Source organism: Octodon degus, unplaced genomic scaffold (assembly GCF_000260255.1).
Source record: "Octodon degus isolate 3935 unplaced genomic scaffold, OctDeg1.0 scaffold00049, whole genome shotgun sequence".
NCBI classification, from domain to species: Eukaryota; Metazoa; Chordata; class Mammalia; order Rodentia; family Octodontidae; genus Octodon; species Octodon degus.
In genome coordinates this window covers 10,566,921-10,582,698 of record NW_004524625.1, presented here as the reverse complement: position 1 = coordinate 10,582,698, position 15,778 = coordinate 10,566,921, and the positions used below count along the sequence as shown (strand labels likewise).

General features: G+C 39.9%; 1 protein-coding gene across 1 annotated transcript in view; it reads left to right on the top strand.

Annotated features, from left to right (window-relative positions):
* Positions 1-15,778, top strand: part of Dlg2 (discs large MAGUK scaffold protein 2) — a 1,516,571-nt gene that overhangs the window by 746,670 nt on the left and 754,123 nt on the right. The window contains exon 4 of the mRNA XM_004632548.2: positions 3,347-3,397. Within this exon, the coding sequence (XP_004632605.1) occupies positions 3,347-3,397 (51 nt within the window). The remainder of the gene's footprint in view (positions 1-3,346; positions 3,398-15,778) is intronic.

Here is a 15,778-nt window from a genome sequence, read left to right as displayed (position 1 = left end):
TACCCAAAGTCTGTGAAATCAGAACTTTAAACACTGGGTTTGAATTGCAGTGGGTGGGGGTCACTCTTCCTCAAACAGCCATCTGATGCCAGGCAGGCTACATGCCCAGAACAGCTCAGGACAATGTGTGGCATCAGTTCGATTTTCTGGCCATCAGAGAAACCCACCAGATGCCACCGCAGAACCATCAGGTTCAGAAAAATTAAGTAACTAAAGAAAAACAGATTTTTGCAAATCTGGAAAATTCCATTTATTTTATGGCTCCCCACCCTCGCCTCATCCGGTCTCAAACAATGCCAGTCTTCCCACTTTTCTCATCTTCGACGGGGCCAAGGAGATACAAGTGCTGATCAGAGCAGCAGCTGGAGTAATGCAAACCTCAGTCAGGCAGCCTTCTGGACCCCAGGGTTCAGGAACCCAAGCCGTTACCAGGGTGCTTAAATGTCACAGCAACTATGTCTGGTGAAAGCAGTGCATCCAGCCAACCTCTTGTAAGGGAGATAGCTTCATTCATTGAAAGACATTTTGAAAAACTTATTGGGATTGCAATGAGACCACCAAGACAACTTCATGTAACAGCGACTTGTGTATAAACTTCCCTCAGAAGAAAATGGAGTCTGTTCACAGCACAGTCTTGGTACTGCTCAATGAGGATCAATAAAATTATGACTGAGGTGAACTATTGTAAATACTTGTTGCTTCTTCATCATTCTTGAAGGATGTGTAACTATGGAAGATATTGAAGGAAGATTGTAGAATCCATTAGATTGCAAAGGCACTCAATGTCTAAAAATGTCAAAGCCCAGACTAATATACTACTTATCAGAATGGAGAATAATTAATAAAAATTAATAGCTCTTCTGTGGCATGCTTTTCCATCCAAATCTCTTAAGAGAACCTGTAGGATTTCTTGTCTTTGGATTCATAGAACACAGATCATGCCCTCCTCCTAAAGAGAAGATAAACACAGCGGCTCCCTCGTTTCACCCACACCAGCTCTTATGAGTCCATATTTTAAATGTTCATCAATTAAGATTGAAATGTTAAAAAAAATAAAAAAATAAAAATAAAAAGATTGAAATGTTGCTTAAGTGCTACAAAAAAATCTTCTGTTCTTGAATGTTTTCATTACATCTTCTTGTAGACATGGGATGCTTTATCCTAAAAACAAGGTTTCAGCAGGGGAGGCACTGTGTACTCTTAGGAAAGAGCCTAGACAACATGAAGTAGGCAAATGAAATTATTGTCTTGGGTTGAAAACAAAGACCCAGGGGCCAGGGATGTGGCTCAGAGGCCTAAGTGCCTACCTCACAACCACAAGGTCCTGAGTTCAGCCCATGAGGTTACATATGTGAGCCCTCAACAGTGCACATACCTGACCAGCACAGGCAAATGCCGACGAAGATAGGCTTGTGTAGCACTTCTAGGCTGTCAGAGCAGCATATCCGATCCCAGAAATGTGAAGCAAACGTTTTGATAGGCCAGCATGATGTAATTCATGCTACTGAAAGATTTTAGCTCTTAAGCATTTCTTAACAAAATTTATTTCACCAGGCATCTTTGGATATTTATTATCAGAGGCTTGTTTTTCTTCCTTTGAAGCTTTTCCCCTAGTCTGCAGTATTTTAATAAAGTGACGGTCCTCGCTCTCAAGAAGCACTGAAGCAAAGCAAAGCTACGTGCAGCCCACTGAGAACAGAGAAACAGAGTGCACTAACTCACCCTTCCTTTGTTGCCCTCCTTCCATCAGTCAAGAAAGTAGGAAAAACTAACCAAGAAAAATTCAGATGGAGGCATGCATCTATACTTTGAGTACTTTTTTCTTACTGTTAATGTCTCAAACAAAACTCCACACAAAGCTGCTGAGCCTTTCTGATGTCATCAGATCTTTTTCAGAGACTCTTCAAGTTGCTGCAGCCCCGAAAATCAAATGTAGCTTAGGGCTGTTTGATAATGCAGAAACATAATAAAGTGTGATTCGCCAATTAGCAAATGTAACTGCATAATGCAGAACATGCTCTGAGCGAATGGTGCACACACATTTGTCTGTTGTCATTGTCATTCTGTATTTATACTGAATATAGCTGTAATTTCACCTGCAGTTGATTCCGCACTACTTCCACATTCCTTATGGAAGATAATGCACAAGTCCCCGGGATTTCATAATAAAATAAATTACTATTTTCATTCCTTTATTCATCCATTCACTTGATCACTGTTTTCCTTTCACTGTATTTTTTGCTGGGTGCCATATTGGGCAGTGGGGCTAGATTTCTGGCTGTTGCTTCTACAATCCACAAGTACTGGGTATAATTTAATTTCTTCTGAGATGGAAAATAAACCAAATGTAGCATCCTACAAAAATTAGGGTTTTGGTCGTTGAAAATGTGTCTCTCTGGCTTATTCTAAAATTCTAATGATGTTGCCAAGAAACATTAAAAAAACAAAAAGAAATTGCCAATTTGAGACTTCTCTCACTCGCAGGTGTTATCTGGCAGAGAAGAAATCTGTGACAGATAAAAATGGAAATTGAATATTTGCTAGATTATTTTAAAACAACTTTCCATAATTCTCTGTGCACACCTGTTACAAGTTAAGGTGCTTGACTATGTTTAAAATGTATTTAGTTTAAATAAATTCTGCAACTTCAAATCAATCAAGACTTGGTTAGATGGTTAACCCAACTCCTCACTAGAAATTTAAAAGCATACATTTTTTTTCTTATTGCTACCGAAGTCCGTGAGCATGATTACCCAGTCCACAGGTTCCTAAAAAATGCAATAAAAGATCAGTGGTAATAAATTAGCTGAGCTTGAACCAATAAAAAGATATCCCTTCCCAGACATTGTTTTATAATTTTTTAAAACTTAGTCTCTAATTGCCAGGGGATAGACATTGTTATTCTTAGTGCTATTTTGCTAGAAAATGATAAATTTAAAAAGTCAGATACTTATGTTGCAGATTATCACTGAGGTTGATGGTCATACTTTAGTATTTATAAAAGTTAAAAGGTATTAGGAAATTTTTTCCTTTGTAATTAAAACATTGCCTCTTATTTGTTCTTTGAAAACTCAACATACATACTTGGTATTGGCCTCTCTTTCTGAAAAAAATCACAAAATTCTAAGATGTGTAATAATCCTTCATTATTCTTGTAATGTCTCACTCAGGTATTTTAGGCTGGCTTGGATTATATTTCATTTGGATAGAAACATGGAATCACAGAAACCGAGAAAGCTTGATTTATTCATTCATAGAATGAAAACTGAACCTTGCAGCATTTTTCAAATACAGCATCTTCTCCTCAGTATGTACTTAACATTCCTCTCTTTTTGCCTATTTACAGGTCAATGGGACTGAAATCGAATATGAATTTGAAGAAATTACATTGGAGAGGGTAAGAAAAATTTAACAATTCCAAACCCCAATTTCGCACTCCACAGTTCAGGTCCTCACTGGTTGTCTTCAGAAACTGCACGACTGTAGGTTACCACCTGGAGGATTTTTACAGAACTCATGGGGAAAATATTAGGGTGAAAATACAGACCAAATAATCACAATATTTAAACTGCCTTCCCGCGATTTGGGGGAATGAATGGGAAAAAACAAATGTTCCACGAGTTTGTATGTTTTATCCTGAACTTTTTATTGCTAGTGTGTGGGCTAGGCACTTGTTCTCTAGAACTACAGTTACTGTGGGTTTATTTTTTTAAAAGAAAGCAATGAATGTTTAAAACCACCCTCCTGGGGAAAGAAGCCCCACCCCACCCCCAGATGCCCACAGAGCCCTGCAGATACAGGAAGAACTCCAGGAGCCCTTGGTGGATAAAGGAAACGCTGCAGCATGGAGCAGAGCCTCAGAGCTCTAAGATGCTCTACAGGAAAGCCGGAAGCCATGTTCAGAAAAAGGCCGGCAGGCATTCACAGGACGGTCATCACAACAGCAAAGCCAATAAATGTCAGAAAAGCTGTTGAGCCTCATTGAGAAACAAAGAAAGATAATATGAGTAAATAAGCTTTTTTCTCTACTTGATAAAATTTAAAAAGAATGCCAGTGGTGGTCCTAGAAATCCACTGCAACTTTCGAAGGGCAATCTCTCTGTGTCGATCAGAAATGTTGAAAATGGACACAATTGTTACCTATGAACTGTACGTGTAGAAATAGACAAGGCCATGAAAAACGCTCCTAATTATTATTGCTTATAACAATACAATAAAGACTGAAAATAGTACTCAATAATGTTACCATCTATCTTTATGGTAGACTATATTTAAATAATATTTTAGAAAAATATTTTACTGTAAGGATAGGGCATGTACCTAGATTAATTTAAATTTTGAAATTAACTTTTAAAATAGAATTTCAAATCTAATCTAACCCAGAGGTGGGGATGCACACCTAAATTCCAGCACTAGGGAGGCTGAGGCAAGAGGATAGTCATGAGTTCAAGGCCAACCTGAGCTATGTAGTAAGTTAAAGCCAGTCTAGACTACCTAAGTAAACTCTGTGTGATAAAACAAAACAATAGCTACAAAAAACCAAACATCTAATAAACACAAAGTCATACATATGAAATATATGTATAAAATATCTACATTTAAACCTGGCTGGACATACACAAACATTTTTAAAGTGTCTGTATCCTATATTCAATTTCTGAGTAATTTTTAATTTCTCTATGTTTATTTTCTAAACATTTTATAATGAACATTATATATTTATAATAAATACAATTTAAGTGTTTTTCTCTAAGCCATCATTTAAGTATGAATTAAGGTTCTGGAACTGTATTTTTAATTTAATCTCCTTTTTAATTCATGCCTCTTCACTTCCTCGAGTCAGAAAATCTCTCATCTTCAGCCTCATATTTATTGAGTACGACTGGTTTTAAAAGGAAGTTTGCCTAGAAAGTCGAGTATTCAGCTCATGTCATCTTTCAGAATTCCATTGTGCCTCTTGCAAAATTTTTAATGGCATCCTGAATAGAAAGAAGTGAGGCTCATGCAAAATTAGCCCAAATGAGGAAAAACAGTGCACTTCTGAAGCGCTGGCCTCGTCTCCAGGGTTGGCTCTGGCTGTGGAGTGCTGGGAGAATGAAAACGTAGGGCCCTTCTAACTACAGAGCTTGTCTGATTGAACAGGTCTAGCCCAGGAAGCAAAATTTGTGACCCCACCGGATAACCTACATATCTTCAGTTGAATATTAGTATGTTGTTACAGTTTGATGGGCTAAAAGATAATTGGGAGTTAATGATAATGTGAAGAGAGAGCATGGACAGTAGGAGTCGGATAACTGTAGGTTCTGCCCTAGCTTCTGATTATCGGCGAGATCAGGATCTTGAGCCCTTATGTGCTCCCCAAGGTTCCCAGTGGCGATCCAAAACGTGTCCACGCCATCACCTGTACCCCTCTGGCTCCTGTGCCAAGCATCAGCCTCTCTGCACAGCGCCTCCCACCTGTCTCTGTGATTTACTTAGTACTGTTCCAATATTCTGTGATCCACACTGGGACCTAGATCACTAATTTCCCAGGTCGCCCCAGTTACCCCCTTCCTGAGGGTCTCCTTCTGTCCTTGGTCCTTCCCTCTGTGTGTCCATCTCATGTCCCCTCACTGTGCTCCCTTCTTGCTGCCTTCTATGTTCTCCCTTCTGTGAGCATGACCTCAACCTTGGGTAGCTTTCCATGTTGAAGCCCAGTTTCCTGCTCATCCCATGCCACTAACTGGACATAGCCAGAGAAACACTCACTTGTCTCTCTTTAGGATTATGACCATCTAAGTGCTATTGGAAAGAATCAGATTTTATAAATATAAATGCTATTAATTTTTTTCAAATGTATTTGATAGAAGAAATTTAGTTTGTTCAACATTTACCCAAACATTAATTAAGTCTTCCCTTGGAAGTGTTTATTAAAATGCAGTCATTTTCTAAATGAAATATTTCTAAGTTATGTTTATAAATTTAAGGGAAGTTTTAAAATGCCTAATTTTAACAGTGAGCTACAAATAGACTTATCTTGATCCAAATAGCCTCTTGAACACTGGAAGACCCTCACTGCTAAGTAGATGGCTGTGTGCCCGGCCCGTTCCCTTTGCCATAGTTAACTGAACCGGGCTGAGGGTGACACACTTGACTCAGGTTCCTCTAAATAGGGATTTATAACTGGGATTTTTTCATAGAACTCTTCTTTAGGGAAGATGAGGGAGAAGAATGAAAGCTACATGCAGAGAAAATGCAATCGTCATCTTGCCTCGGCGGATCAGACTACAGAGGACCGAGAGCATTGCAGTTCCTGATGGCTGTTTCCTAATCCTGCCTGCACTTCTCTCCGCCCTTCAAGGGTCCGTGAAATTCTTTGGAATCTTCTAATAAATTGTTTCTGCTTAAGTAAAATAAAAGAATTATGACCATTGGTTCACATAAACTCACAAAATCTGGCAGTCATAAACATTTCTTTAGAGAAAAAGTTACTCATTCTCTGAGACATCATTTCACATCTTATTTGACCCCTTCAAATCTCGGAAGATCCCTCGTGTCCATTTCTGGACTGTCCATCTCCTTTCCTACATCTCTGCCCAAGCCGTCAAAGGAAAACAGGCTCACAGCCCAAGCACCCATCTGCTGCCCTCCTGTGCGCAGGGCCCTGGACAGTGAGGGAAGATTCCTCCTGTTTTCAGGGCAGCTCTTCTCTTCTGACCTAGGCTTCTTCATGACTTGTTAATTGAATGACTCGGCTTCTCCAGTAATTTTATCTTTCTTCTTCAATATCAATTGCTCCCATACTTTTTCCTGAATAACTTTAACATAGACAAAACGCCATATTTCATCTTAAAAAGAAATGGTTGTCTCTTGCCCTGAGTTCCACTCATAGTACTGTTGCATTATTTTATTTTGCTTTACCAAACATCTAGGAAAACTGCATTTTCATTAACTCTTCTTTACATGTTCAATTCCTTATTGTCATCCATGTCCTCTTTAACTCCCTACCATAATCTTAAAACTCTGTCAAAATTATAACAGGACCCATCAATGATCTCTTCATTAAAGATGCCCTAAGTGTGGTTATTCCATTTGATCCAGCTATTCCCCTTCATGGTATCTTCTGAAAAGAAGTAAAATCATCACACCACAGTGATATATGTGCACGCATGTTTATAGCAGCATGATTTGTAATAACTAAATCTTGGAAGCAACCCAAATGACCATTAACCAAGGAATGGACAAGGATGATGTGGCTTCGAAATATTACTCTACCATAAAGAAAGGTAAACTCAAGACACTTCTAGGTAAATGGATGCAGTTTGAGACCATACTTTTAAGTGAAATAAATCAGACACACATGTGTAAACATCACATTGTTTCTCTTGTGTGAGAAACCTAAAGGGTAAATAAGGATCAAAGTGGATGACAGATGTTGGGAAGCAGGACAACAATGATCAGACACAAAGGGAGCAAGGGAGGTGTAGGGGGAAGTAAAAAAGGCAGAATGGATAATAAAAAGAATAGAAGGAGAATGGAAGCAAAGATTTTGTAAATAAGGAGAGAAAGAGTTGGAGGGAGAGGAGGGAATGGGAATAAAAGAAGCAGCAAGATGCATCATGTATAGGTACAAATTCCCCATGATGAATGCTGTCATTATGTATACCTAAGATGTGCCAATAAAATTAATTTAAAAAAATTAAATACAGTACAAATCTTTTTTAAAAGATGGAGATATTCATAGTTTAACTTCTAGAATGAAACATCTTCTGTGCTCTCCCTCACTGGCTGCCTTTTCAGTCTCTTTGTTGAGTTTTCCCCGACATGTTGGATTATTCCAGATGCTCAAAGAACAGACTCCTTCTCCAGCTCTCCACAGGCCCCTAATCATCTCATCTAAACTGATGGTTTTGGTGCCTGCTGTGGATAGATGGCACTTGAATTCAAAGTTGCGACCTCCCCAAGAGTTCAGAGAGTGTAGCTAACTGTCCTGTTGGTATCTCTGCTTAAATACCAAGAAACTCTTCCCGGGCAACCTCTTCCTCAAAGCCATAGATGTTCCTGTCCTACTGTACCTCATCTTAGCTCGTTGATTCTATCATTTTCATCAGGCCCAGAATCTTAAAAGTTTTGATTACTGTCTTTCATCAGGATTCAAGAACAAATTCCTACTGATGCTTTCCTAAAAATATCTTTCCAAATCAGTGAGCTCCTACCTCCTGCTCTGCAGAATCTTGGCCCACAGTGATGGATTTCCCTTTGACAGACCACTAGCTGCCAAGTAATCAGTCATATTTTTCATAACATAAACCAGGCCGTACCACTTTGGTTCTTAAGTTTTCCAAAAGGTGAGAATCACATCCATTATCACCACCCCATAAAGCTTTGCAAACTGTCACTCCTCCTCGCCCCAACATTTCACTCCTTTTGTTTGATTCTTCACACACTACGCTAGCCACACTGACATTCTTGACACTTCTCAAGGAAATCCACGCCTTTCTTACCTCAAAGCCACTATTAACTTTATCCTATCTGCCTGGAAAAATCTTCCTTTAAATCTTCACTTGGCTCCTTTTTATGATGTACTTGCCTCGTCAGATGTTACCTCCTCAGACTCCTCCTTCCTGTTCACATCGCTTAAATTAGCAGCAACACTTTCCTCACTCTTCTTCATACTCTACAGCTTTATTAGAATTTCGTTCTACTTTTTTTGGTATCTGAAATGTATGTGTTTCATTTCATTAATATTTATCTAATCCTTAGTATATGCTATATATAAATATATAGTCACTTCTTTATCTAGTCTGCCTAAAATAGTGTCGGGACTTCACCATCAGTAAAAATCCAGCCTATGAATGGATTATATGTGGTCATAGTATTGAAAGGACAGTAAGGTATATACACATGTTGAATCCAGGCAGGATAACCTCCTATGAGTCCCAGTTGAATATCCAGTCGCTACCAGTTGCAAATCCACTGACCTGAGCCTGTACACCTAACTTCTCCAGACCTGAATTATCACATCTGAAAACGAGGCTGAAATGTTAGTAATTAACTCATAGGATCCTGTGGTGAATAAATAAATTGCTGAAAAGTTTTGGAACGCCATGCATGGCTATTCCTAATATTTCCTTTGGTTACTGTGTATCTCACAAGCATTAATTTATCTCACAAAGGAAGTTCATTAAGGAATAGTTCCCCAATCTCAATGAACAGTTTTTATTACACTAAGAAGAACTTCGTCATCTTTTTATTGTTTTTGTTACTTTGTGAGGTGTCAGTCAGCCAGCAGTACTGAGGTTGTGGCCCACTCTGTATTTATAGGTTGTACTTTTTCTACTTTAATTTCTGTGACATTTAGCTTAGTAATAAACTCCTAAGACCTAGTAATGTCCCTGTGAGGTGAGATTGCTATTTTACATATAGAGTATGGAGGCCTAAAGATCATATTATTTATCAAAAATCACAATTTTAGTAAGGGTTTTGGGCCCACCATCAAACTTCACATTTGTAAGAAGCTTTTCTTGGCCTCCCTTCTTAGAAAATGTGTCTCTTCATACACTAACTCAGCTAAAGAAATTAGCATACTATCTGAAGAATAAAACTCTCTCTCTTCCACTAGCCTGAATACCTAGATGAACTGAACTGTGATATAATGTTCTTTATCTACCATCATGGTGTAAAAAAAGAAAAGCTGTTGGGAAATTTGAAGACAAGTTCATGGTTTCTCCTCCACAACAGCCTGTTCCATGTGTCAGCCATCTGCCACACATGGCAAGTCCTACACATACCTGTGTACATTAATGTATCAAGCACTTACTAAACACAGGTGTGAACCACAGCCCTGTATCCCCCACCAGAGAAAATATGGAAGACGTGATGAAGAACAGATTACTGTAGGTATCTGGGCCAGCATGTAGTATTTCCCTGAGACATTCAGCTGAACTGGCTTGTGAGAGATCGTGGAAAGCTCCTGTGGAAAGAAGAGTAGAAGAAGGACTCGTGCACAGACAGGGTGAAGCAGGTCAAAGGTTAAAGGTCATTGGAAAAAATAAAATTCCCAAGGAAACGTTTAAGAAGATCAGAATGGCTAAAATTAGAAATTGAAGCAGGACTCAAAGAAAGACCAAATGGGAGAGAGAAAGCAGGCAAAAAAATTAATGCCTTGGATAACATCCCCAAGGGTTTACATTTTATTTTGAAGGTAATGGGGAGCCTTTGAAGATTTTTAAGCCTAAAAATGAATTAATTATAGTTTTGTTTATAAAGAATCACTTTAGTTTCAATATCAGGTATGTACAGTAGAGTATTCAGGAGAGGATGAAAATATGTCTTTTACAATTAAGGACTAAATTCTGCCAATGATGATGACAGTGATAATTCAAAATATATAAAAAATTATAGAACAAATCCTGTTGTTTTTCTGAATGGCAAAATACTAGACAGCGAGGGAGCCAAAGATGCCTCGTTAAAGATAATGAACCGAATTCCTTTCAGCTACTATACCCAGAGCCACCCAGTCATGCACTCTTGTGTTAGTTCAAGCTTCCAGAATGCTCTGGGCTCTTCTGGCCCTTGCAAAGGTGGCTAAGTAAACCTCATGCTGCAGGGTGGTTCACCAGTTCTGCGAGTGTGGAGCCAGCAGGTTCTGTGTCCCCAGCACGCTCCCAGTCATGAGAAGCTAGTTGACTGCACATGGACGGTAGGTTCCTCGTGCCTGGTAGTCCAGCCCCACGCATGACAATTCAGCAGAGATGATGAAGTGAGTGTATGCTAATGCCTACGACTCCCTTGGTTCCACACCCACGAACACTTGCAGTGCCCTCTCTCCTGCCAGAGTGTATGGACAAGTGGCACTATATAAGTGCTCCAACAAATCACGAGTATTCTTTTGCAATTAATTTTAAAAATGGGAATCTGAGCCATAGGCCCAAGCAAAAATCACTGATTTAGTTATATCACCTCTCTCAAAACAAAATTTATGTAAGCAGAGAAAAATGACTGACTTACTGAATCTTAAAAATTCCTATAGAAAGCTGGTTATGGTGGTGCACGCCTGTCATCCCAGTACTCAGGAGGCTGTGACAGGAGGATCTCTGTCAGTTCAAGGCCAGCCTGAATTACATAGTAAAATCTTGTCTCAAAAAAACAAAATTCCTATAGATAAAGCAAGCTTGATGTGTATGGTGGGTAGGATAAGATAGCATTTCAGAACAGCACAGTAAGAAGTAATCCACTAAAGTTGTTTACTGATGGTTTGTCTGGGTATTAAATAATTAGAAACTCATTGAATGTTTGATTCACTTAGAGCAATTCTTTTATCTTGCATTATTGATCTTTGTGAAAAGTCCTAATCTCAAATGGGATTAAGGATCTATTACTTCAAATAATAGAGAGCTTTTGGGTTCAAATTCAAGTTTTCAAAGTATCTTTATATTTTTTCCAATAATAGCTACAGGAATAAAAACCAGAATCAAAGTAAATATTTGATGGAGTTTTAAAGTAGTCAATTATAGCAAAATGTTATTCTACTTTAGTGGAACAATTTTTATAATAGATAAGTCTTATAATTAGAGTACAAATTTTATGTGTAAATAAATATCAGTATATATTTAAGTATATCTGAAATAGATGTTCATACTTATATATGTAAGTGTTTAAATACATAGCTGCAGAGCAAACATGTGGGCAATTAGATATGAACAAATACATTTAAAGAATATGTGTGAATTTTTAGCAGTCTTTTTGGCCTTCACTGAAAGTTTTGCAAGGTTGATAGAATCAAAGTAGACACATGTGAGTGGTATGAAAAAGGAGTGTTTGAATTCTGTGTTTGTGTGTACAAGAGGTTAGTTCTAGGCTACACAATTCTTTTCTTTCTTTTCTTGTCAATAGTTGGAAATGATGATACTTACTTCAGATGCCGACACTTCCTTAAAATATTTAACTTGTCTGCTTCTTAAGTTCCAGCCCCTAGAGTCAGTTATTCCTTTTGAAGAACTTCCTCCCTCTTACAACTGGTTTTCTCCTCATTCCAACCACCCATTTTTGGTGAAGAGAACCAGCAAGAGCTCTCCCTGGTTAGAGGGCTGAGCTGACTAGACCTACGCACTGGAATGACCTGGAACTCTGGCTAAAAAATAATATGCCTGAGTGCTTCCCAGAACAAAGAAATTTGAACCCTGGGGGTGGTACATGGAAAACTTAAAACATTATAAATAAAGCAGACACATGGAAAAGCCTGTCACCTGAGCCAACCAAGCCCACCAGTTTCCCCCCTCTAGGATATGAGGGCAGAAAGGAGCAGCATGCCCGCTGTGTAGTACAATGTGAGCTCAAAGTCAGAAAAGTCTCTCCTAAGTGAATTTCTTGCCAGTTTAGTAATCTCTTCTGAGAAAACGAGATAATTCCTATAGAGAGGTCAGAGACAGGTGGTAAGGAAGAGAGAAAGGAGAAAGGAAAGGAGAGGAGAAGGGAAACAAGTGGGAAGGGAGAAGGTGAGGAGGAAGGTGAGGGAGGGAAGGAGGGAAGAGGGAGGCAGGGGGAAGGAGCAAGGGACAGAGGGAGGGGGTGGGGACAGAAGCATGCAGTCCTTATGTTGGTTTGTGCTAAGAAGCCAATCAGATTCCACCTTTCCTCCTAGGACTCAGTCGTTCAAATTCTCCTACAATAGCTAGACTCATTCAAATCAAGCATCTGGAACTTGCCAGCAGTCACCTTGCACAAGCCCCTCTTGGGCTGTATTTCAGCTATTGCTCTGCAGCAGTTATTGGTAGGTCATGTTATGCTGCCACTGCCTGCTCCTAAAAGAAATGCTTTGTCCTGTGGTTTATGCACGGAATGGCCCCAAGGTCCACATGTTAGCAGCTGGCCCTCAGGGTTGCACTCAGGAAGGCGGTGAACCCTAGCTAGTGCGACCTGGAGGAAGTCCTGTGGTCATGCGAACATACTCTTGGAGGGCAGCTCGCATGTAATCCCTTGAGTTTTCAAAAGAAACTTGTCATAAAAGGAACAAACCCAGTCCTGCTCATTCTCTTGCCACTCTGCTTCCATCAAAAATGGGATTGTTGGCTCGTGCGTGTCCTCCTGTTATAACGTGCCATCATCCACTGTCTTCTAGGCCAAACTAATACCCACCTCTCCCTACACGACCCTCTTGGAGTCTGATGCTCCAAAAGCGTAAACAAAGAAACATTTTTCCAAAAAGTGCTTCATGTATTTTATTTCAATAACATAAATCTAATATATTGCCTTGCTTAGAAGCTTCTCCTTTTCTAGATTTTAATCATACTCCTTAGCATTGAGGCAATCCAGTAGAATAGTGTTGACACGTTGCAAAATATCTTTTTTTAAAAAATGTGTTTAGCATATGGTCTCACTATGTAGCTCAGACTCCTAGTGACCCTCCTTGTCAGCCTACCCAGCACTGGGATTACAGGCATGCACCACCATGCCCAGCCACTGGGGCTGGCTCAGCACACCTGGGGACAGGGCCAGCATGGTATGTTGTGCCAAGGATCAAATCCCGGTCCTGGTGCTTGCCTAAGCAGGCACTTAGTCCTCTGAGCTATCTCACTGGCCCCAGTTGCAAAAACCTTAATATCCCCACACTTATATATAAAGTCTTTTCATTGCATTATTGTGTTCCAATTTCCAATAAGAAAAGAACAATAAAAATGTGGAAGGTAAAAAGAACGGCTAATGGCAGGTATGTGAATTTAGGGCTCCGCTGTCTAAAATTTTTTCTGATTTGGGAATCAGCATGATTTTATATGTGCAGAAAGTCTTCTGAAGTTTTAACCATTGGATTCTGATGTCAGAAAAAAAATGAAGTGTTAGGAACATATCTTATAGACATTTGGGGGTCATTGATCTCACTTTTCTTTAGATGTACGCATCCAAGTCTCGGGATGAAGCATGCCTGGTAAACATCATCAAAGGGCTGATTTAGATGAATCAGCACAAACGCGTTTAAGCTGAAATCAGCTGCTGACTCCGGCCTTCTTCATTTTTCTCCTAGACTTCCTGCAGAGTAATCTTTCTTTCACTGCAAACCTCTTTTGCCAAGTTATTAACAAGGGTTCTCTCTCAGTTTACTAGTCTGAGCCCTAGGACTCTGGTACCACCTAAAGGCCAGTATCTTTGTCATCTGTGAAATACTTATTCTGATGTCCTTCTTTGATTGGCTCTTCTTTATTAGTGGCACATCCAAGGCTTGCACAGTGGCAGTTTTACAATTAACAGTTTTCAAGCAAAATCTAACATGGAAAGATGTGCTGGTCTGTTACCTGTTACTATGATAGAGTGCCACAGGCTAGAAACTTTATGAAGAAAAGAAGTTCATTTGTCTCACAGTCCTGAGAGATTCAAGTGCACGGCAATGACATCTGCAAGGGCCTTGTTCTGCCACAGGTCCAGGCTGAAAGGACTCACTCAAGATTCAGGCAGCCCAGAGAAATGACCCAGAGCTCTGAGAACGTCTGACGTGCCCTTGCAATCTCAGTGTATAGGAAGCAGGGCTGAAGATCTCATGTCCTTATACACAATGTCGCACAATACCAGCAAATGGCCGGAAAGTCGCATGGCACAGATTGCTTATTTACATGTTCGCTGCACACGTGTGGGTTACACAACACAAGCTGACTCAGTGGCAATCAGAGGGCTGAGGCGAAGAGCCCGCGCCAGCCGTCCTGGGTGCACTGAGCACACAGGCCTTCCTCGTGCTGTGTCCGTGGTAACGCGGCAGCCAGACACGCGAGCGTGAAGGAGACTGGGAGAGGCTCAGACAGCAGCAAGTGCGCTCTCACAGTAACTAACCCATGCCTGCAATAAGAGAATTGATTACAAGGGGTGATAAAGATGTAGAGTGACTGTGTAAATTTAAATATAGGGCCAGAGATGTAGCTCAGCGGCACAATCTCCTGGCTGGCAAGCACAAGAAGTACACAAGGACCTGAGATAGGTAGATAGATAGATAGATAGATAGATAGATAGATAGATAGATAGATAGATAAACAGACAGACAGATCCCATTGCCATTAATCCCTTCATAGCACCTTGCTTTGAACACATTTATCTCATCCTTCTTGCTACTTCCTGAAGTTCTGGAAGTCTTCTTTTGTGTTCTCACGCTGTATGCTAAAGAGACCGTGCACACTGTTGCTCAGTCCCAGCCAACGGAAAGCAGGAAAAAGCCTTCAGCTTTTACTGTTTCTTAAATCCTAAGAACTAGTGACTCAGGTATGACTGTTGGCTATGGGCATAGCACGTTAAAGGACCACTTGCAGTGTGTTCTCATCTGCGCTGTTCACTGGATGTGCCACTGTTTAGGGTAGGGAATATTTTGAAGAGGATCAAGGGTAATATACTGTAATATACTGTAATATTTTTTAAAATTTAAATGTGCACTGTATTATTTTATCATACCTCATATATTCTCATGTATGTAAGGTACCTTCATGAGCTAATCAAGCCTGACTGATTAATACTGGCTCAACAGTAATTAAATTGTAACATGACTTTTGGAGGGAAAATGCAAATCACCGGAAAAGGCTTGTATAGCAATAGCAAAGCTTCTCATCCAAAGGCGAGTTTTCTAGTCAGAAAATCAGAGGAGATTTCCTTCCGTGGTGTGTCTCATCAAGGTGGGTGGGTGGGTGACCAGGGAGCTTTGAGTAGAAAAGCTTTAATTCAGAGTACCCTGGAAATTCAGGATTATGGTACAAGTAATGCATGAGAGAGAGGAGAGAGGAGAGAGAAAGAGAGGCAGAGGGAGAGGAAGAAGAAGAGGGAAAGGGGA